Genomic DNA, 22,352 nt, shown 5'->3' with positions numbered 1-22,352 from the left:
ACTAACGCTTGAAAATAACACACCATATATAGTCATGTACGTCCACTACCGTACACAACATCAAACACAAGCACTCGTTCTCCTGCATGTGTTTTATCACATATGTCGGTTACACATATGCCGAGCCCCCACTTTTAGACATACATGATGTGTGTTAGCATACTTATATACATGGGCTAGCTAGCCTATAGCCGATATTATGACCTATATGAGAGAAAGGGGGGCAGCGAAGAGACTTAAACACTTTTCTCTGTCTGCTGTCTCAGTGGAAGTGTAAGGCCCTCCTTCTCCGACACACTTTACTTCTCACACGTTAATCCTACCTCCCTTGCCACCAGCACTGCGACCACCTCACCAGCAACACGGAGCAAGCAGAGCATGCTCTTTAAAGTAAATTGCACACATGAGCCTACAAAAAGCAAGGCTTCATGGTAAATCGCCTGCTACATTCAGGCCGTTATAAAATGGGCCGACCGGTGTAGGTTTCTGGGTCGATAGGTTGGAAATTGTCTTGTTATGTAAAAGCACAGTCCGCTGGAACAACTTTGCAAGGCTGAATTGATCAGTTTGAGCATAAGTGGACTGAGGTACCGGGCTGATCTGGTCTAATCTGGGCCGGGTTGTTCTGGGTCTGTTTGTTGACTGTCCCCTGCTCAGCGTTGCCAGTCTGTACCCAGAGGGCCTGTTATTTTGGGAGCTCAGCTGAGAAGCGATGACAACATCATAGACTGCTTAAGCTGCTTACATTTCCTCAAGCACTCCCTTTGCACCCTGAGATGGACACCCGTGTGTTGCCATTCGGCCACTGCTGCTCCACCATGCACTGATTGCCATGTTTACACGCAAAGTATTCAAATCAACACAGGCAGACCCATGATTTAACCGCTTCCTGTTTGGGCAACAGTAATGGGGGAGGTTTGTCTCAAGGAAGCAGGAAGCTATACCTGAGGAATGTGTGCGGATCAAGTAAAGTGGAAAACATGAGGAAGTCAATGAAGCTTGAAGATGAGAGAATCCTAAAAGGCAACAGAGAGGTGTGAGACGGGGGTAAAACAAAGTGTGGGGTATGTGTGTGTGTGTGTGTGTGTGTGTGTGTGGTTACACGTAATAGACACAAGTCTCTAATAAATAGAGGCTCTATTAGACTATCTGATCAAATGGCTTTCTGTGTTTCTCATGATAAAATTTTACTTCACTTGAATTTTACTTCAGTCCTCTGCAGTTTATTACCGCTCACTCTGCTCTCATGCAACCAGCCCCAGATACGAACAGCACGACGTCTTTCCCAGGAAGTTACAAGCTCGTTGGCCAGCAGAGCGACATCAATTTTTACACATCAAATCCAAATGTTGCCGAGGAAGGAAGAGAACAAGTCGAGCAGCGTGTTTTTCTCAGTCAAATGTAAAGAGAGGAAGTGAATTAGACATGAAGAAAGATTGAATCCTTTTCTTAAAAAGGAAGTAGTACTGTGTTGCTAGAAGTAGTTTGGATTGGTGAAAAATAAGTTAAAGGTGTGAGAAGAAAAGGAGAGCTTATGACAAAAGGTTGACAATAGAGACGTGAGATTGCTACTGGAGCACTTACAGAATAATCTTTGGACGGGGTAACATAAGTGATGATTATTTCTCTGTCAACTATCACTGGAACACATTTGAATAAGGCAGCCGGTTAAATAAAAATGCTCTCCTCCTCCTTTTTTTTTAATTGTCTGGCGACACCAGGGTTACATTTGAGGAGGGTCAGACAGTGAGATCAGTCGCAGGTTATCTGTGCAGACAGTCATCAGCATTCAGACTGCTGCTGGCTCAGACAGCATCTTACAGCACTCGCGCTTGAAAGTGGGAGCGACAGAGAGAAGCGGGAGGAGAGCGAGAGAGGCTGAGAGAGACCCTGCAGCCAGAGGAGTCACATGAAGTAACCTTGCAAGGCCTCATGCAGCGGCCTCTGCAAACCCTGCACAGTGCATACACCCATTAGCTGTCGCAATGCTCACAAATGAAGATAATCCGACAGCTGTGTCCAATGAATGAGAGATAGTCACACGTGACCATTTCTGCATTTCATTTTGTAGGAAAAAAACCCTACCTGGCTTTAGCTTTATCCATTTAGGCACAGTTTACTGCCTTCAAATAACAAGACACTGTGAGTGTCCAGGAAACCTCCTCTGTAACATTCAAGTGTGAAATATCTTTTGCATTGACAAAATGTTTGGATATTGAATCTCAGAAATCACTGGTGTGATGAATATTTTAAATATCGTTGTCCCGTTTTGACGGAAGTTGCTATTCATTTGTAGTCATCTGAAAGGCGATGATGCTGTGCCTTGAATAAGAATGAGCGTGTGTAGATTATTCTGCGTGTTACCACACGCTGCGACCTCATTCGCACTAGAATATTCAGGCTATAACATATGAATGCATCTACATGCAAATGCCCATTTATATGCACGCAATGTCTTTAAATTCCATGACCGTGGATTCAATCAGAGATACACACACTTACACTGTGTTGTTCTGGATGAGCTGACTGGCATTTTGTGTTTTAGATGACACAAAGGTGCACAGGGCCCCTCAAACTAGCTCACACTACCCAGACACAGCCGATGGGAAGGCCATTAGCTGTATCCCAGCGCATGTAACCCCAGCCGCTGAGGACTTGTGCGTTCATAGAGACTGGGGTAAGGCTTTAAACACGGATCCTTCAAACCTTCACTTTCCACTGCTGTAATAGCAGCTCTGGTCAGCAGGGATGAGCTACGGGCTGACTATCACTTACTTCTTTCCACTCACCCTTTCACTCCTTTCATTTTTAGCTTCCCAATCTACGGGAAACAACTAACACTTAATTATCAAGTTATATGTAAAAACATATTAAGATGGAAGGTAACGAGCTGAGATTCTGCAAAAATACCCCAAGCACATTTTCATGACTGTTTCTGGCAAGTCAAACCACTTAGAATATGGTTCATATGTGTGAGACTTGTTCTTCAAAGCCTTGATAGTTTTCAGTATAAAACTCTGACTCCTTGTTGACTTCATAATAGCTGTGAAACAGTAAAACCATTAAATATGGCTTCATAGAGTTTGGCTCATCACAAGGAACTGCAGCTATAATCATCTGTATTAGATTTAGAAATAGAAAGATTTCTTCTCAAACCACCATAGTGCCACAATCCACTCGTCTATTTTCCATCTGTGTGTTCAGTACGTTCCAGCGATTGTTTTGCCAAAATATGAGTAAATACACTGCTTTAGTGTCAATTTATTGGCCTCTTCAAGCCTGTAAGTATTTTGCCATATTTTAGCAAAGTTATGAGTTTTGTAGCATACTGAGATACAGATGGACAGTGAAGTAGAGCATACTGCATGAGAGTAATGAGAGGTTTTATAAACAGGCAGCAAGTTTTGCAAAAACTGTCTACCATGGGAATGCAATTTAACATTTAATTCAAGCAACCCACAGTTGCTGTTCTTATAGATGTCAACTTTTTAAAGGCTTTACAAACTGAGAATCAGCATTTTACATCTTAATTGTATAATTCCAATGAATAAGACTACAATATGTAAAAGCAGAACTTCATTTCTCCTTAAACTTTGATGTCTGCGTTGTCTATAACTTCCAAAGGCACCTTCAAAACATCCTCAAAAATGCCTGTTAAAAAGCCCAAACTGGCACGACTCAGTGACGTGAATGGCAGTCGCAGCCCTGGAGATTAAAAGAAATCTGCCACCATCGAGTCATTTTTCTTTCATTTTTCCGCTTTCATCACCTCTTCAGTCAGCAGGCAGGGTGCCGTGACACAACTGCTCATTAGTAAGCAGCAGTGGGCAAGCCGAGAACGCTTTGCAAAGACAAACAACTTAATTGGTGGCGGCAAGACTTTAATAAGTCCAGCTGAAAATAGTTTTGAATAGCAAGTGAGAAGCATAACATCACCGGCACTATAATTATGTCTGGGCATGATTAGGATTTCACATTCAAAGGGTAGGGCTCAATTATTGTGCTGGATGCTTACTGAAGCGTTGACTGTTTGCTGTTTTTCTCCTGGATGTGATGTCAACAAGCCCCGAATGATGCAACTGTTTATATTGTAACAACGGGATGTTCACAGACAAATGAGGAAGTCACATCCACGAGTTTTCCTTTACGTTGTAAATGACTAAGAAGATGTATGCACCTGCAATGACAACCCGTATCTTTTGCTGAGTTTTGGTGTGTCTGTGTAGTTTGGTGGGTGCGTTCATGCTGAGACGGAAAAAAACAGTGCTTTCTGTACAATCGCAGATTTTTATCTGTCTCAAAATCTGCTACAAAAGAGAACAAACACTGAGATGATTGAAGAAAAACACTTGCACCCTTACACACCTGCATACAAATATACAGTATATAACCATGAGCTGTGGATATATTAACCGTGTCTTATCACTCTACTGTCTCTGACTTTTAGATAACTATAGGGCCAGATTTATGCAGAGTAAATTCATAATGCATCATTTATTCAATTTGCACACACAATCTGCTCGTAATTAGAGTCTAAAAAGGTTGTGGCTAATTATGCAATCAGGGACTGGGACTTCCTTCTAATGCCCAACCTCACTTGGGCGACTTTATCTGAGAAAGCGCAAACTCAGAAGTTAGAAAGTATCGCGATGCTTCGTAATGATACACATCTAGACTCCAACACATTTAAGCACACAGTTCAGCTGCATTTGAGAAACAAATATTTGGGCATTTATTAGTCTTCCACTTTTAGTGAAATGAATAAGAGCAAGATATTTATAAGACGGAGGCTTTCAAAAGTTGAAGGGGAACACTAAGGAGACATGGGGGGAAAATGGTGCCTGAGGTGAAAGGAACAGGTGCACGGTGTCCTAAAAACAACAGGAAGTTATAGTTTATCCCGCTGGCTTTGGCCGTGCATCAATACAGTCAGCAGTTATAGACTGTAGTGGCTTTGACACACAGCTCGTGGAGGCAATTAAGGCACTTTAAAACCCTAAGCGTCTGCTCCACTCGTCTCTGAAGTTCATTGCAGACACAGGATTCATAAATCCGCTTAGAAATCATAGGAAAAAAAAGATGGCTCCTAATAACTGCAGAACTTGCCTGAGAATCATCACATTTAAAAGTTTTCTTGTGCATCTAAGTAATCCAATGACGGTTGTCTGAATAGATGGGTACATTGCAAAAAAGGAACAAGCTAATCTGCGGAGGGCTGGCGATATGGAGAGTATCAAAAATCCACATGTTTTTGACCAAATACCTCAATATTGATACTGCAAAGATGTTGTAGGGTTGACAATTGGTGGTTCACATGGTATTTACAAAATCAGATTTTTGATAAATAACTATCAGTAACGTGGATACAATAAATATCGTGGTAAGAGAATATTAAAAGCTACAACAGTCAGGTAAATTCATAAAATAACATCACTCAACTCATAATGTGGACGCTTTTCAGTAACATTTATCTTAAGGTAAGTTTAATAGGCTTACATGTAGAGTAACGTGGTGTCTTTAAGTTTAATGACACAACCTGCTGTAGCTTGTCGCATAGATCAGCTCGTTTCTTTAGATTCCAACACGGGTCAGCTCACAGTAAGGTTAGCGGTTATTGCAGAGTAGGCAGCTTGGTTAGCCTGCTAGGTAGAGGCAACTCAGATATAGAGCCAGCTCTCAGGACAATATGATGTGTGTATGTATGTAGCATATAAGATGTGTGCGTGTCTAGAACTCCGGCGTCTTTGAAATGTGAGCAAGTGTACGTGAGAGGACGAGAGAAACAGAGCCTGTGTGTGTGTGTGTGTGTGTGTGTGTGTGTGTGTGTGTGTGTGTGTGTGTGTGTGTGTGTGTGTGTGCGAGTGTGTCCATGCTGCATAAGCGGGTGTGTACTGTGCTGCTACGGCCAAGACAGGATAGGGACCCAGAGCCAAAGACAAGAGTTGGTGGAGCAACTCGCAGTGAGACTGAGCAGCCATCTGTCCCCTCAGAGCTTTACAGCGTTGAGTGCTGTGCACCCACCCACACAAAACATACACACATATACAAGCGTGCGTCTGTGTGTGTGTGTGTGTGTGTGTGTGTGTGTGTGTGTGTGTGTGTGTGTGTGTGTGTGTGTGTGTGTGTGTGTGTGTGTGTGAAACATATCTAGCTGATGGAGCCTGTGCACTTGTAGAGTAGCATGTTTTCAGCATCAGACTTTAACACTTACTGAATGTCCAGAAGGGATGAATGTGTGAATTATTATTAGTATATTATATCATCATATTGTTTTTTTAATGAGAATTTTTGGCCTTACTACTAAATTACAGCCTCTGCTTTATTGATGCACTACAGCCGTATTCATCTGCACCAGAAACATGATTGTCAGGGGCTGAGCAGAGGATGGAGTTTCTTATGGAAACCCCCTTAAAACCTCAGTGGTTAAAAGAAAATACACAAAATAATAACAAATAAAGTTCAATGACCGGTCAAACAAAAATAGTACTTTTATTCTTTTTCTTTTTAAATATCTATTTTTGCCCGAAGGAGACATGCAAGTATTTTTTTTAACAGGTTTGGTGACTGATTTTGAGAGCAAGTGTGAGGACTGCCTCCACACAGTGTTAACAACACATTCTGTTCATCCCACCAAAAGTGCCCACAGTGTCCAAATAAAGCTTTTGTGGAGACACAGTTCACACAATACGTAAAAATCATTCCATAAAACTGTTGGAGCAGCATGGATATGCAGAAGTAATGATGTTCGCTGGGTTGATATTTTTAGAAGGCTAATCATCTCAACGCGTGTTGCCTATAGTCAGAGTGAAATATCAAATATCTATCTTTTTCTGTGGATGTGCTTTCACTGGTGATAAGAGCATGTAATCTTGTGGAAATGTGTGAGTGCATGTAAGTGTGTACAGTTCATATTTAATAAATTATTCATTCTGCAGTGTGAATGTCACTGTTATGATTTAAGTGCTGGTAAGATTGCACCATATTATTTTTTGGTGCCATTTTCTTTTTGTCAGTCGACTAATTGATCACTGGACTGATTGTTCGTTTTGTACCACACACACACACAGTCAGGATGAGACACAGCGGCTGTATGAAGAGCCGCACATGCAGCACAGCACACAGAAAGAAGTCTGGGCTATAAACAAACACCAGATGCCTTCCATTCAGATCGACAGAGTACAGCCAAATATGAAGACAGCAATGCAGAATCCTGAGAACGCACTGGCAGGCCACAGAGAAAACACATTCACACGCCACACACACACACACACACACACACACACACACACACACACACACACACACACACACACACGCACACACACATTTATACACATGACATCATGTGAAAACAAGAGCCATATCAGACTCTGCTGGTTGGGTGTTGCCGTCTATTTCCTTCACTGTCACACATGTACTGAAGGTTGCTGTGACAAAAAGATATCTGTGCTATGAATAGTACAATAAAGAAAGAAGAATTTAAAAGTGTTGTGTTGTTGTGTGAGGCCGAGAGAAATCCAAGGATCGGTCTAACAAAGCAGCATCTGCTCATTGCAAATGACTAAAACGACTTGCTAAAGATCAAATAACTACAACGGTTACTGTACACGGGTTTTTGTCAAGAAATAACCATAAATCAGACGATTTAACATGGTCCCTGTTTAAATGTTCCACTGTAACCTTTAAGCAAAGCTGAGGCGTTTTGTCATTATTGCGTGTAACCTTTTCATCTCGCCTACAGCACTGTTCGTCTTCTTCATGGTAGCCAGCTCTGCTGTTATGGATTACTGTTAGATCACTGACTGCCATCTCTCCCTCACTGCCTCTCTTTGTCCCTTTGCCTCCCTCTCTCTCTCTCTCTCTCTCTCTCTCTCTCTCTCTCTCTCTCTCTCTCTCTCTCTCTCTCTCTCTCTCTCTCTCTCTCTCTTTCTCTCTCTCTGTACTGCAGTGTAGGCAGAGACTTGTCTCCTCTAATTACTTTGACAGTGATGTGATCATTCACCACAGAGAATCTCTGATGACATCTGACAAAACAAAAAGAAGTTTGTCAGGTGGGAGACTGAAATCTCACCGCAGTCGAGCCGAAAGTCTGCTGGCGAGGTTGTTGAGGAACTACAGCAGTGGAGGTGCTGAACGTCTCCGTCTCCTGAGGGGATCAATAGAACAGTTGGTGTTCTATTGATCCCCCGTTGTCTACATTATTTGGGAGATAAACTGTTTGTCATTTATCGTTTGTCATTGGGTCCACTTTCTGTTCTGCTGGTGATTTAATCACATAAAAGTTTCTTTTTGTTTTGGACATTTAGCCCTTTTCAAATTATTTTTACATTTATTTTCTCATTTTGAATAAACCTTTGATTTCCCGTACATTGCCACTGCTACCATTGCTCGTAGTTTCTCCACACAAACATCATGGAAACTGTTAATAAAGGTGTCCACAAAATACAGTAGGAGAGTAAAATGACAGAAAACAACTGGTGACCGTGTGCTGTCCTCATACATCAGGTGTCAAGACACTAAATCACATGTTCACAACACCAACCTCCCTCCAGACAGCACCCTGCGGACGACCCATTTAAGGTGCCTTCCCACCCTGTATGTGTTTGATCAGGTGTGTCTCTTCACACAGACTCTCTCTCTCAGGCTCAGAGCTTATGTTCGAGTGTGTGTGTGTGTGTGTGTCTGTGTGTGTGTGTGTGTGTGTGTGTGTGTGCGCACGTGCGACGGCGTTCAAAGCCTCCAGTGCATCAAGTGCGCATGTTAGGAAGGCACCTTGGTATCCAGCCCCCATGACTGACGACTCCTGTGCTTATTGGGGCTTTGTTGCCGTGGCAGCGTCTCATTATGCAAATGATATCTCCCTGATGAGGAGGAGGCAGGCGCAGCCGTGATGCTCCCCGCTCCAGACTGTTAAAACTGGCTTCAGGGACCAGTGAAGGATCGTTACTATAATTAGCAGTTGTCTCAACAATGTCTTTATTCCCTATTCTTTCTCACATCCTCGAAACAGAAGGCTCCTCACTGTTAACACTTGCGTCAACATTAGCACTCACTGAGTATTGAAATATTACTGAAATGAACATCAAACACATATAAAGGCACACGACCACATTTCATTTGAGAGGTTGCCATTAACTACGTCATACCCTGTGATTTTTGCCAACCGCCATTTTTATCTGAATTTCTTTTATCCTCTTGTCCCTGTTGAATATTTTTCTCCGAATGTATTAACCTTCCTTCTTCTGTCCTCCCCAATGCTGAATGAATGAGCTTTCTCTGAGGATTGGTACTAATGGCTTTCTGCTATATATCATCTTTCAAGCTCCAGCTCAAGAGAAGCCAACGCTAAGTGCCTCGCTCATTCCAGACATTAAACATGGCTCAGAGATGTGCATCTATGCACTAAGCACACAGCAGTTTATTTTGTCCCCTTCTCAACATCTATGTAATATTCATATTAGTCTATCAGCTGTCTTATGTGTATCGTCATTGGAGATGTCATCCACACCTATGTTCAGTGTGTGCGGCCCCCTCTACCGTGAGTGAAGACACCTGGTTTGAACAAACACGCTCTTATTTCCTGTCCGCTCGGCCTTCCCTCCAGAGACTGTGTCCATGCCTTCATTCTAATGAAAGAGCTATTTTGAGTGAGTGACCTCCAGATCAATATGGTCAATTGTATTAACCTCCAAGTGCAGCTCGGTGGAGATAAGAGGGGGTCAGTCAAGACCTTTATTAATGAGCAACAGCTCAAATTGCTTCTTACTACATCATCTCATCCACCCAAGTCAACAACACAATATCTATTTCCTCTACAGATTACTTTCATGTAACTATTTCACATTAGCAACAACATTTTGAGGAAAACTTGATGTTGCTTCAAACAACACAGAGTTCACTGTAAGGGTTTTTTGTTGGATATTTCTGCATTGTTTGCATGCTGGTAAAGTTGATTTCGGCAACTAAAACCACTTGTCGAACAAATAAAATATTGAAACATCACTTCCCTCTCATTGCTATGTCGCTCATCATAAAACCTGATTCATAATACAGAATAGTTATGAATATAATTTACAGGTGGGTCTGCAATTATACAACTGCAGTCTACATTTGCCAAAATGCATGTGTCCAGAAGTGCTGATATTGAGTCTATAGCCATTCCAGTTAATGGAGAATATACAGTATCAACAACTAAATAGCTGCACCAAAGCTTTCCTTGAACAGTTTCTATGACAAATATCTTCTACCTCAACAAAATACCAAAATTCAAATCCAGTTTTCAGCCCACACCAGCAATTTAGAGACACAGTACACAATGTTGTTAAGATAAACGCAAAACGATTACATCTTTAAACCCCATCCAGCTCTGCGCTCTCCTCACTGTCAGCATGGATATCATGAGCTGAAACTGCTGGCTGCTATTTTGTTCCTTCTGCCTCACACCTCGCTCACACACACGTCTGTGCGTTAAAGAACAGTTTCCGGGGTTTTTTAAGAAGCAACGTTGTGAATCTTTTTAAACTTGGCATACCGTGAGTGCCATCAGATCAGAGTTCATAAAGCCACCACCAGCATCTTAAAAAAATACCTGCATCAGGTCAGCTCAGGACTTCCTCCTTGCGTTCCACGCTCATAGGCAGTGAGACCTGCTGAGGTGGAACGCTGATGCAAGCTGATGTGAGGCCCTGTTTCCAACCTGCTTGTGAAATGAGCTGCAGGATTGGGGAAGAGCAAGACGCGGGTAATCCTATTAACTATTCTCTGCATGTGTGCAGAGGAGATGGTGGTTTGCTTTTTCTGGTGTCTTCCTGGTGAATCATCGCTACAGAGACTCCCGCCTTGCTCAAAAGTTAAGAGACTGATTTTGTGACCCTGGCTTCACCAGTGACACTATGACCAGGACGTGCCCCTCTCTTCAGTCTTTAAGTCGACACTGTTACATCATATGGGGCTTCAGCCCCACCAGGCCCTTCTCGCATTGTTTTGGTTGATGTCGCGGTCGATGCAGTGACCTTGTAATAGTGTAAATGCTTCTTTGACCTCTTTGTGTCCTCAAAAACTCCAATGGCTGTCTGTTGTAATCATATTCATTGTCCAGGGAAAACTTAGACTATAAGTTTGGGTTGCTTTTCTATGTTTTTGAAATGCGTTAAGCAAAACATTTTCATTGTAATAAGAGAACATTATCAAATGTTCTTGAAGGACTGGCATCAGCACTTTCAGTAATGCCTCATCCAGTTTGGAGGTGAAGACATTTGTTTATATTCAGCTTCGGTGTAACGCACGGGGCTGCTACTGTACACAATCAGAAAGTGAGCTCAGGGTGGTGTGAAGGCTTACAGACAGATGAGTCAGTGCTGCCACATGCTCAGTTGAACAGATGAAACCTTTCCTTCATCTCAGATGAGCTGAAAGCATTTGATCTGTGGTGAGCCCATTAGCACTCAGAGTTGGATTGTCACACGCCCGGCAAAGGTTTTAGTATATGTGGAGGAATTGATTCTGTTGCTGTTTTGTCATCTCCTTTAATACGATGAGTGTAAGAAAGGAAACTAGACAATGACACTAAAGTGTGCTCTCATTTAGAGCAGCAGTGGAAACTAGACCAGCTAACAATACACTTAAAGACAATGTTCTGCTGATGTCATCTTTGTCCAATTTGGCAGATAATCCTTTGAAAAAACTGCCATGTCTCTGCTTTTCCCTCTGCACCAGATGAAGACTGCTAACCTCAACATGGCTTTTAGGAATTTGCAAATTTAGGAAAGTGTTAAGTCAGTCCCACGTAGTCTTTTGTGACACGGTTTTGAATATGCAATGAAAAACAGTGATACCGCTCCTAAATATGTCAGTGTTCTGGCCCTGTGGAGAGACATCATTTAGCGATTGCAGGGCAGTTTGGCACACATAACCACAATTATGGAGGATTATCTTTAGATGGGATTAATTTCTGTAGCATGGAGTGCATTTCTGAAAGTAAAATTGCAGTAATCCAAAATCCACAGGTTAATACCACACCTCAGAGTGCAAAGTGCACCATTATTTAGATAAAAGAATGCAAGTGTAAAAATGATCATCAATGTTTAACAACAGCGGGCAAGAGAAAAATCTGAAGCCGAGAGAAAGACAATTATTTTCTTAGTGTCATGTCCGTATTTAGCTGCAATAAAATCTACTTTAATGCTGAAAACTTCGAATTGACTTTTTTTTATGCGCAAGTTTTATGCATCAGTTTTTCATTTTAGGAATGTTGGCACTGCAATAATGTCCCTCACAGCTACCGTGTCACTAAAACACACTTGAAAATAGATTTTTGGAGGTGAGATTACACTCACACATGCCTTTCTTTCTGTGTTTGCAAAAGAGCAGTGAGATTCAGCGAAGAGCCAGAAGTTTTAACATTCATGGCCATTTTGTGAACAAGGATTAAAACCCTTCAGTCCCTCTGAGTGGCAATGTTTAGAGAGGAAGCCAGATGACATGAGCAACTTAATGTCTATCAAGAGGAGTATTACCACATCAATGAAATGACAAGAATAAGAAAAAGATGAGACAGAACAACAATGACTCAGAAAGAGAAAAAGCAGATAAGCAGTGACATGTTTTCACTGGTTCTGTGGCCTGCCAAATTAAAACCAGAGGCTGGCATGTCCCAGTCGGCCCTGAGAGGACGGCTCACAGAGCCATTCACCTCAGCAGACATGCAGCTCTGTGGCTTACAAGCAGCACGCTGACTAATGCAGCAGAACAGTCAGGTATTTAGACATTTTAAGGGTAGAACACTTCTGGCAGTGATGACATAAGACAGAGCGTGATTCTATTTCAAAGTCAAGCGAATTGAATAGGATGAAAATTGTGTTTTGCGTGGACATTTTAGCAGACGTATCCCAGCGCTAACGGAACAGTAACTGACCTCAAACTTTGACGTAACCAACTCCAATGATGTGGCCGACATACTGAGGAGAACTTTCTTTTCAAAGAAACAAATTGTACAAAATCCCAGACAACACAACAGATCGAGAAAGCGATGCACCAGTCACAGCCAGAAACCTAAACTGACGTGAGGAATTGAAGGGAGAAGCTCTCATTCCCAAACAGCGATCAGCGTCCAAGTCAGCGATGTAGAGTGGCAGATCTCTGACGCGAGGCGAACCCGTTTCCTCTGGGCAATGTTGCCGGATCAGCGTCAGTATCAGGGAAGCATCTGACGTCTAACAACTCCACCACCCTGAGACCACAAATACTTCTAGAAGAACATGTCCTCACAAATTCAAATGACTTATATAAGTCCTTTAACTTTTTTATTCATTGGAACTTTTTGAAGTGGTTTTTTTTTCAGATTTGTTTTCCTATTTTAAGCTTGGTACTGAGTCGAGTCTACAGCTAAAGAGGAAGAGAACAATTGTTTTGGTTGTGCTCCCATAGATTTTGCATCGGTGAAATCATGATATGTGTCAAGGCATGCACGTCTTTGATGCAAGAGGTTGTCCAAAAAGCTCACTGTTTAGATTTTACACTCACTAAGAAGGATATAAATGAAAAAATCCTGAACTGAATTTTTTAATAGTATCTTAGAGAGAAAAAAAAAACATTATTTTAAGCTGACCCTGACAAATAGCTGAAAATCCCATGAGCTTACTGGGTTCAATATTTATTTGGGACTATTTTCCAAATCCTGGGATTAGAATTTGAGGACCCCCCACATTAGTAGTTGAGCTCACACACACACACCAATTTGACTGATGTAACCTGTCAAGGTATGCTGTGTATGCATACTTACACTTCAAAACACATGTATAGAAAGACATTTCTCACCAGTAACTTCACTGCTTAACTAAAATTCTAGCACATCACTTGTGCGTGCGCTCTTTCTGCCACTGCAGATATCGTTCAAACATTCACAGTGAGATTACAACTTAAGTGGACGGTGACGATATTGACAACATATGAAATGATGTCATAATAATAACAAAGCAAATTCACCATTGACACCGCACGCTTATTCAAAGAGGCTTCTCTGAGATCCAGCCACCAGATCGAAAGACTTTAACGACGCTATAGACGGCGCGTGGTTTTGCCGATAAGATTAGAGCAGGTGTCAGTGTTGTGGAGGATTGAGCTGCCTGCGTTGTGATTAATGAAGCAGCTCTGAACTCCTCTCTGGGCATCTATTGATTCAGTTCTGTGGCTGGCCTCGCGCTGAATTAATCTTCCTGCAAATATGCAAGACTTATGCCTTCCGCTCGGCTCGGACCTGCAGTTTGAGGCGGTCATGAATCCACTGGTCGACACGCGCGCCCAAGAGTGGAGTCTATGGATGCACGGCACCGTGATGAAGTGGAGGAGAGGGACAGAAGTGCAGTCAAAGTTCTTTGCTCGCACGCATGTGATATTTATGAACTATCTGCAAGAAATGGAAACAGGAGAAGTGATCATAAAACTACATGTGTTGTCTCGCCTCAACTAAGCATGCAAGAAGCGATGGTGTAGGATGAGATTATATTAACGGCGTGAGGGAAAGTAGAGGGGGAATGTCTGCATAATAAATGCACAGTGCATCAGTGCAGCGCTGTGGTTAAACAAGAGTGTGTCTCGCTGAGTTTTCAGGCAGTAGAAATTGTACAGCTGAGAGTTTGTACGTCACACTTTGACACATCACTTTGTCTGCACAGCTTAGCTTCACAAGGACAGGGGGCAACGAACACAGCATGATTGACTGGTGTTGCTATTGGAGCTGCACGACACACCCCACCATGTCTCTGCATATATGTTCTCACACGCTACAGCATGAACTTTGACCTTTCTGACTGAACCGCAGAGGTAAGAAGAGCACATTAGTGTTACAAAAATAAATAGTTAATAATGGAAAAGGATTTTTTTTTCACATGACTACAACTGGGACCACCAAAGAAAATATATTAAATGAATATATCATGTTATTTGGGTAGAAGTAACTCTTTTTTCTTGGTTTCATCAATTCAATTTCTATTCAGCTTGTCCCAATCAACTTTTATCAACACAATATTGAGTCAAATGACCTTTGGGGGTTTCTAAATCATCACTCAATTTCCTCGATCTGCTATATGGATTATGTTGAATCAGTAATAAGCTTGAACTGAAACTGAAACTAAGCTTTGTGTCATAGTAGACACAAAGCCCATATAATAATGATTACATTCATATGTCATTTTAGCAGTCTGGTCAAAATTAGCAGAGATACTCTGCAGTTAATGAGACAAAATCAGGGTTTCGCTTTAGTTCTGAATACGGAGGGCAGTCGGAAGCTCCCGCTAACAGCTTGCAGAAAAAAAAGGCTGTGGAGATGGCAGGTGGTTCCGGCTTTTATGGACTGTTTCCCTAAAATAATTTGTGGGGCAGGTGGTTGCCAACGTTGGCAGGGTCGATACTGATCCCCCCCACACCTCCCACCCCCACCCCCTCCACCCATGCAATTCCCTGCTCTTGTGCCATGCAAGGCTCTGATGGTGGACAGCTGGCACAAAGTGACCCTCTCTGTGATGCAGATAATGAACTGCAGTTTTTTGTTTTTTGGACAGCAGCTTTGGCTTTCTGCTGTGTAAAAATACAACTAGAGCACACTTTGTTGAGCCTTCTTGTTTGAGGTGAAGGATGTTTTTTCTTCTTTTTTTTTGATCTCGTCTGAGAGTTTTGAGTTGGAGCTGTCCTCGGGCTTAAGTGAGTCAGCAATTCACACATTGAGACGAGAGCAAAAGGTGCCGTGGAGGTTAATCTTGCAATCAATTATTTTGAGCATATTTTGCCCACTGTATTGTCAGCTCATGCCAGGCTATATCTGGTGTTCGGTTTGTTTTAATTGTGTCTTTATAAGTTAGTTTTGTTACCTGCGTTTACCGGCCACCGCACTCAAAAAGCATGAATCACATACAAAGAAAGCAGATAAATGATTTTCAAAATGATCAGGGTAGAAGAGATAAAATAATTGTTGTCATCTCTAAAATTGTGAAGTTTGATGGAGGTTTTTTTTTTTCTTATCATCATTAACATGAAAAAGAAGATCATTATGTAATGGATGATAGCTGAAAACATGTTTTGTTCAGGTGTTCAGTGTTTTTTAGCAGTCTCTTCAGTAGCCGCTCGTGGTATAAATATTATGATCCCAATAGTTCATTAACTAATAATAATTGGCTTGTGAGCTGCTATAACTCTGGAGGATAATAACTGTGATGACAAGAGCAACTAAAGGGAAGTGTGCATGCTATGTTTATTGGGTTACTTCAGTGCCACCATGACTATATGTTTGTATAGTAACATAACCTGCCACGTCATCACTTCAAGAGGTGCTGCCAAAATAAGTCAATTAGAGGTATTGATTTGTTGTGAGCACCTTAAACAGAGCAGCAACCTGACAACAAGGGGATCGAATTTAATTGTTAATAAACAGGAAGTGTTTCACGGGCAAGCTGCCAAAGTGTAGTGCAGGTTGTTATTATATTACACTCTGGTTTATTCATAGACCATAGATATATATTTAGGTTAGGAAGTCATAAAGGCTGGTTCCAAGAAATTATAAAAAGACAAAGGACTACAGTCTGACCTGGAAATACATGTGTTGACACAATAAAACGTCATTGTTAACCACCATGTGATTACTTAATTGATTGTTCTTAGTTTTAGTAATTTAGAAAGTGTAGCCCCAGGATAATGGTGCTCTCATGTGTGTGCCGGTGCGTAAAGTGCCGTGCACGTCCCCGGTGCAGATGGAGCGGGTTAATCCCGCCGCCAGGTTTCTCTGGCAACCCTGTCTCTGCCCGTGTCCATGGCAATGGCGAGGCAGTTTACCTCTTTATTGACTGAGAGGTGAAGGAGCTTCCGATTTTTCTCACGCAGTCGGTCATTACCTCGGGCTGCGAGACCGAAAAGGCTCCGCGCTCCGAAATTGTGCAGTTGTGACGATAACGTGCGCATCAGTATGCAGATGAAACGAGCGAGAAACACAAAGGGACGTTTCCACAGGGTGCCAGAGACACAATGGGATAGTCTGTCATAGTGTCAGCGTTACAGCCTAATGTTTACATTTGATGCCGCATGACATCATTCTCACTCTCCACCCCGTGTGACACCATGGAGCCCACTGGTCTGCGAGCTACTGGGGCTTCGCGTTGCCTAATTGTCTCTGTCGATCACCAAGTCAATGCAAGTGAAGCATGTGATCTCAAACCAACACGTCGTGCAGCGCGCAGGCCTGTGGCAGCGACTGCTTGGACATGCACCGTGCTGGAAAAAAAAAATGGCTCACCATCCAGCGGCTGCTATTGCAAAGGGGGCTTTGAGCGCCGTGTACGGGATGAATGAGTGCACGGGCGCGTTAAAACCTGTGATTTAGGGGCAGAGCTGGCTGTGCGCGGGGGCTCGCCTCTTACCCTTGGAAGCATCCTTGTCTTCTTTAGGCTTCGCCACTTTTCCGCTCATAGATCCCAGTTTGGATGTGTAATTCCCGATTTAGACAAGAATCGAAATCCTTGTAATTGCCGACTGTCCTCAATGAAATCCTCACCACGGGTTCCAGGTGCTGAGATAAGGGTTCTGCGAGGAGAGAAACATCATCAGAAATGTTCCCTTCATGACACAACAACAGCGTTTACACCGAGACAATGGACCGTGGGGTCCACAAGAGGAGAAAGGTGCTGTTGGAGAATTGGATATCAGGGTTAACGTCCAACTATTGCTGATCTCTAAACACTGTGGCACGACAGAAGAGCCCAGATGGTTTCAATAAACACAAAGAGCAGCCTGCTGACTGTGTGCATCTCTACACACGAGCCTCCCCGTGGTGTCTTTAACCTACCTTATCTCCTCCACGTTTTCTGCTACATCAATGCACATTGATGAAAGGAAATGCTCCCACCACGAATCCAATTATGTTGCATACAAAAAATCACGACCTAGTGTACTGTGACAAAGGAGAAGAGCACAAAAGCCGAGAAATGAGGCGCAGGTTGTTTGTTTTTTCTTTTCTTTTTTTCCAGAGGTCTCCAATCAACGTTGAAGAGAAAGAAAGAAGAATTAAAAAAAAAATAGAGGTCAAAACTGAGCCGTCCGGCGTGAAAGCAAACCTCGGGAGGAGATGTGTCAGCTTGAGCGACCAGGTTTTCTTGTCTGAGGCTCTTCCTACTGATGAGCTGTGCTCCTCCAAACGCTCGGAAGGCAGAATCAACAGGATACCCAACGTGAGAGCGCGCTCCCGCCGTCACAGCGCCAATTCACACCGTGGACATTTGCTTCTTTGACTTCAGTTGCGCCGCTGAGATGAAAACGAGTCCCGCTCGTGTGCGCGAGCTGTGTTGTGGATGCGCAGAGGAATTAAAGCAGGAGGTTGGGCTGCATGGTGCACACCATCTTGCTGTTGCGCTCAATCAGAGCAATACGTCATCATCTCATTCACACAGCGTCCTCTCGTATGGTCTGAGGGGCTCTTCTGTCACTTATGAAATGCCAGTTGCGTCAAACCGCTCGATGGAGGTTAAAAAGTACAGAGAACTAACTGAGGCTTAATTCCTTTTGTGGTTTGGTATTAGAAAAATAAAATATCCTTTAAATGTTCTGTAATCTTCACAGGGCCTGCCTGTGAAAACCATGTGTTGTATACGTTTTTAAGGTAGTGTATACATCAGTGGTATGTAAAACAAGAGATAACTTTAAATCACTGCAGCTATAAAGATACACAATGTCGTGAAAATGACACATTGGTTCAGTTTGGGTGGAACTGTTCACTTCAAGGTGCTGGAAGTTTAAGACTTTAATGTCCACCTTCACAATATTTATATTATAAAGATGATATTGAGCCCTTTGTCTCTAAAAAACTGTTCAATCAGTTAGAAAACATGATATGACAATTACATAATTAGCTTGTTTTCAAAGTAAATCAAGCTGTATGATGAGACCACAGCACAGAAGAATGGACTTGTGCTTATTTAAAAAATGTTGGCACCCGTTCAAGCCCAATGAAGAAAAGCATGACATGTGGGTTCACCCATCATTGTTTTCCTTTTGCTAAGAATAATGTCAGGAGTAAGTAATCCATAACTTTAAGAGGCAGCACATCAGATCCTCCAACAATTAGGTATATCATGTTCGTCATGAATTCCCTTTTTATATGGTTGGTTGACCCAATTTACAAAAATCACATTTTCTTAATTTCCCTCTTGTGGTTTCTTGCCCTGCAAAAAGTTTGGGATTTATTTGCTCATGTTTTGTGATAACTGCTAAATAATAGTGTCGTGTTTTTTTATTGGAACTGTACTTACAAGCAAAGAAACATTTTGAAAAAAAAGACAACTAATTATAAAAGCTCAGCAAGTTGACACCAAAGTGGTTCTTACCTTTAAGATGAAGCATTAAAGCTTAACCTGCATCCTTCACTTGGACTCACGGTAAACTATTCAGGTCCAAATGCTGAGAGAGCAGCTTAAAGTCAAAAATACAAATATTTTTCAAGCCTCCAAATGCACTTCCAGGCTCAATAATATAATATCAATTAAATTTATAATTATGAATTGTATTATATCAGAAGTCCCGGTCCAATCCCAGTCAGATCTTTACAGGTTTTATGTCACATCTCATGACCCTGCAAGTCTGTTCGCTCTCTGTGGCAGCAGAGGAAAAAGACCTGCAGGTTGAGGGTCACAAGATCTATATAGATGCTATTTTTAGAGGGAACAGGAGCCCTTCCAAACTTTCTTCGCTGGCTGAAATCTTGCTGAGATCAGTCTGTGGCCTGTGCGGCCTGTTTCAACCAGTGGTTCAGCCTTAAACGATCAAATCATTGCGGTTTTCAGAATCAGAACCATTTATTACCGTCTACGCTTTCGCATACAAGGAGTTTGTCCTGGTGGGAGGTGCGTTCATTTAACACCAGGCTTCAGGTATTTGCCATGATTTTAAATTGTTGCATTGGGACTGTTTCTGTCATACTGAAAGCAGTGTGCCCTGAATGCATACAGTGATCTATTTGAGTCTTAATTTTAAATTAAAAACCTTCAAGCACACACAGACGGGTTATTAGCCATTCAAAGTTCCCAACATGTATGATATTGTACTATGCACATTGAATTGTATCGTTATTTCTTTATATAGCCTGTAACTGATGACAATCTTCTAACTAAACGAGTAATTCACCTCTTCTCCTTGACTTGAATTATACTTTATAGAGTTTGTACTTATTCTGGTTTTTGCCTGAATCCCTCTATGGAGACAGCTGAGTCATTGTCCATGTCCCTCTTTATTGTTATTAAATCATTATTTAATGCCCAAGAATAAGCTCAGCTATCTGCTGTCAGTGCCCACTGTTTATAGTGCTCGACTTATGGTCCTTATTTATGATAGTGCTTAAACATTATTATTATACATGTATTAAATGAGCAAGGAACATTTTCATTCTCATTCAAAAGTTACTGCTGAAATTGGTAAACAATGATATTTACATGACATACTATCGAGCATACAGTATAGTTTCATAATGTACCGGTATTTACAATAATCGTGATATTTTAAGAAAGCAAATATTGATGAATGTTAATAATACATATATGATAATATTTTGTGAATAACCCAGCATCTCTTACATCACTCTTATGTACACCTATAGACCTGTATACTTGTATGGCACATTTCCTTCTTCTGACTTCTGACCACTTAAAGTGTTTTAAAAGGTGAATTTAAGAAATTATTTTAAACTTGAGAAAATGAACTGAAAATGACCTCAGTGTTGGGAGAGTTAACACTTTCATCATTCACCCATTCACACTCACACCCGGATGGAAGGAGCTTAGCTGCCGACTGCCAGTCAGGAGTAACTAACATTCATACATTCATACACCGTAGGCACAGCTACGGGAGCAATTTGGGGTTAAGCGTTTTTCCCAAGGAAACATCGACATGGACGAGTGGAGCCGGGGATCGAACCACCGATCCTTGAAGGACGCTGCTTACAACTGAGTCACAGTCGCCTATGGTTCCAGACTCTCTCTCCTCCCTCCACTTGTACTGTGAGTGTAATTAATTCACACAACAAAGAGACAACACACAATAAACAAACTTGTACATTGGACTTATAGCTTCTTTTTTAAATGTTCTATATCGATGTCGCAATAATGCGTTTGGCCATGATAATCGTGTAGTGAAGTGTTTGGATTGAGCCTGACACTGACTCATAGGGCTAATCACCTCATGAGGCTCCAGAAGGTGCTGGTGACTTCTTTCCTCACTGAATCAGGGTTGGGATGAGGTCGAGCTCTGGCTCAGCAGCACGTACACGTACGTTGGGAATGAGGCAGACACAGAGAGGGTTGGAGAGCGTGGACATGCCAGTAGCTTGTGTTCCCACTTTGTCCCTGGCTCGTGACCCCCTTTGCCCTTTCCAGCGGAGCACAGTGTTGCATTCACCCCCTCCCTGTTTAAAGCAAAGCCCCGCAGCACAAACAAACCCCTGACTCACACTCTGTCACCTCTGATGTCACATCACAGGCTGTCTCCACCGATGACACAGAAAACCCCTGAATCACTTCTGTCCGTCTGCTGATTGCAGGATTTCTGCTAGAAAATGCACCTTCAACCTATGAAACATGTATTAATACATTCTTATGAGAGGCATGTCACAGTAACACATGTTTGTATGACACCTACTCTTGGTTGCGTATTCATGTTACTTGTTTGCATAAACCTTTAGAAGCATGGAGATTTATGCTGAATTACGTGTCAACGTGTCCTCTGTGATACCCTTCATGCATGCACAACCTCTTGATTGGTAATGCTTGTGAGGCAGATTTTTCTTCGGAACTAAAAACACTGTTCTCAGCGTTGCTAAAACTTAATTACAACACAAATGCTCACCCGTGCTTACCGCACAGGCCTACGATATACTGCAGCATGTCAGTGTAGATTGTCCGGTGGAGGAACTTTGTAGCTCAGGTTATTTGTCACATTACTAACAATCACTCAGGGCAGCACAATGTCATTCAGTTAAATAATTTACTTCAGACGCTCCGATTTCCTCCATTATGTGAATCAAACAGATTAGATATTTTTACTCTGGGGGGTGTCAGTCGAGCCCTTACTTGTCTTAGATATGTGATAACATATTTCTCCAATGGCCATGGCAAAGTAGTATTGTTGGCAAAGAGAATGAACGGAATAATGTTAGAAAGATTGAATGACAGAATGAATCCTTTTGTAAAAAAGGCTCATGTTTTCATTTGTACCAGATTGTATAAATAGTCATGTTAATTGGTCCACACCCTGCACGATGCTTGTCCTCTATACATTTCTTTGATCAGATTCTATTTTTGATGAAATGATGTACGTTGAGCTGAAAG

The 22,352-nt window shown here is 42.0% G+C and overlaps 1 protein-coding gene across 4 annotated transcripts in view; it reads right to left on the bottom strand.

Annotated features, from left to right (window-relative positions):
• fgf13a (fibroblast growth factor 13a) overlaps nucleotides 1-19,432 on the bottom strand; it is an 83,337-nt gene extending 63,905 nt beyond the window's left edge. The window contains exons 1-3 of one of the 4 annotated variants that reach the window (XM_068590685.1): nucleotides 18,096-18,354; nucleotides 17,828-17,932; nucleotides 17,403-17,565 (exon numbers count right to left, since the gene is read on the bottom strand). In XM_068590685.1, the coding sequence (XP_068446786.1) occupies nucleotides 17,403-17,451 (49 nt within the window). In that variant the 5' untranslated portion in view covers nucleotides 17,452-17,565; nucleotides 17,828-17,932; nucleotides 18,096-18,354. Of the gene's footprint in view, nucleotides 1-17,402; nucleotides 17,566-17,827; nucleotides 18,355-19,361 lie in introns of those variants that run through there. The other 3 variants (XM_068590695.1, XM_068590677.1, XM_068590712.1) reach the window with 3 other exon arrangements.
• Between the last annotated feature and the right edge of the window lie 2,920 nt (nucleotides 19,433-22,352).

This window comes from Clinocottus analis, unplaced genomic scaffold (genome assembly GCF_023055335.1).
Source record: "Clinocottus analis isolate CAN_PGR_092001 unplaced genomic scaffold, fCliAna1.0.p SCAF_10, whole genome shotgun sequence".
Taxonomy (NCBI): domain Eukaryota; kingdom Metazoa; phylum Chordata; class Actinopteri; order Perciformes; family Cottidae; genus Clinocottus; species Clinocottus analis.
The sequence above is the reverse complement of the archived record's forward strand: the minus strand, read 5'-3'. Positions and strand labels throughout refer to the sequence as shown.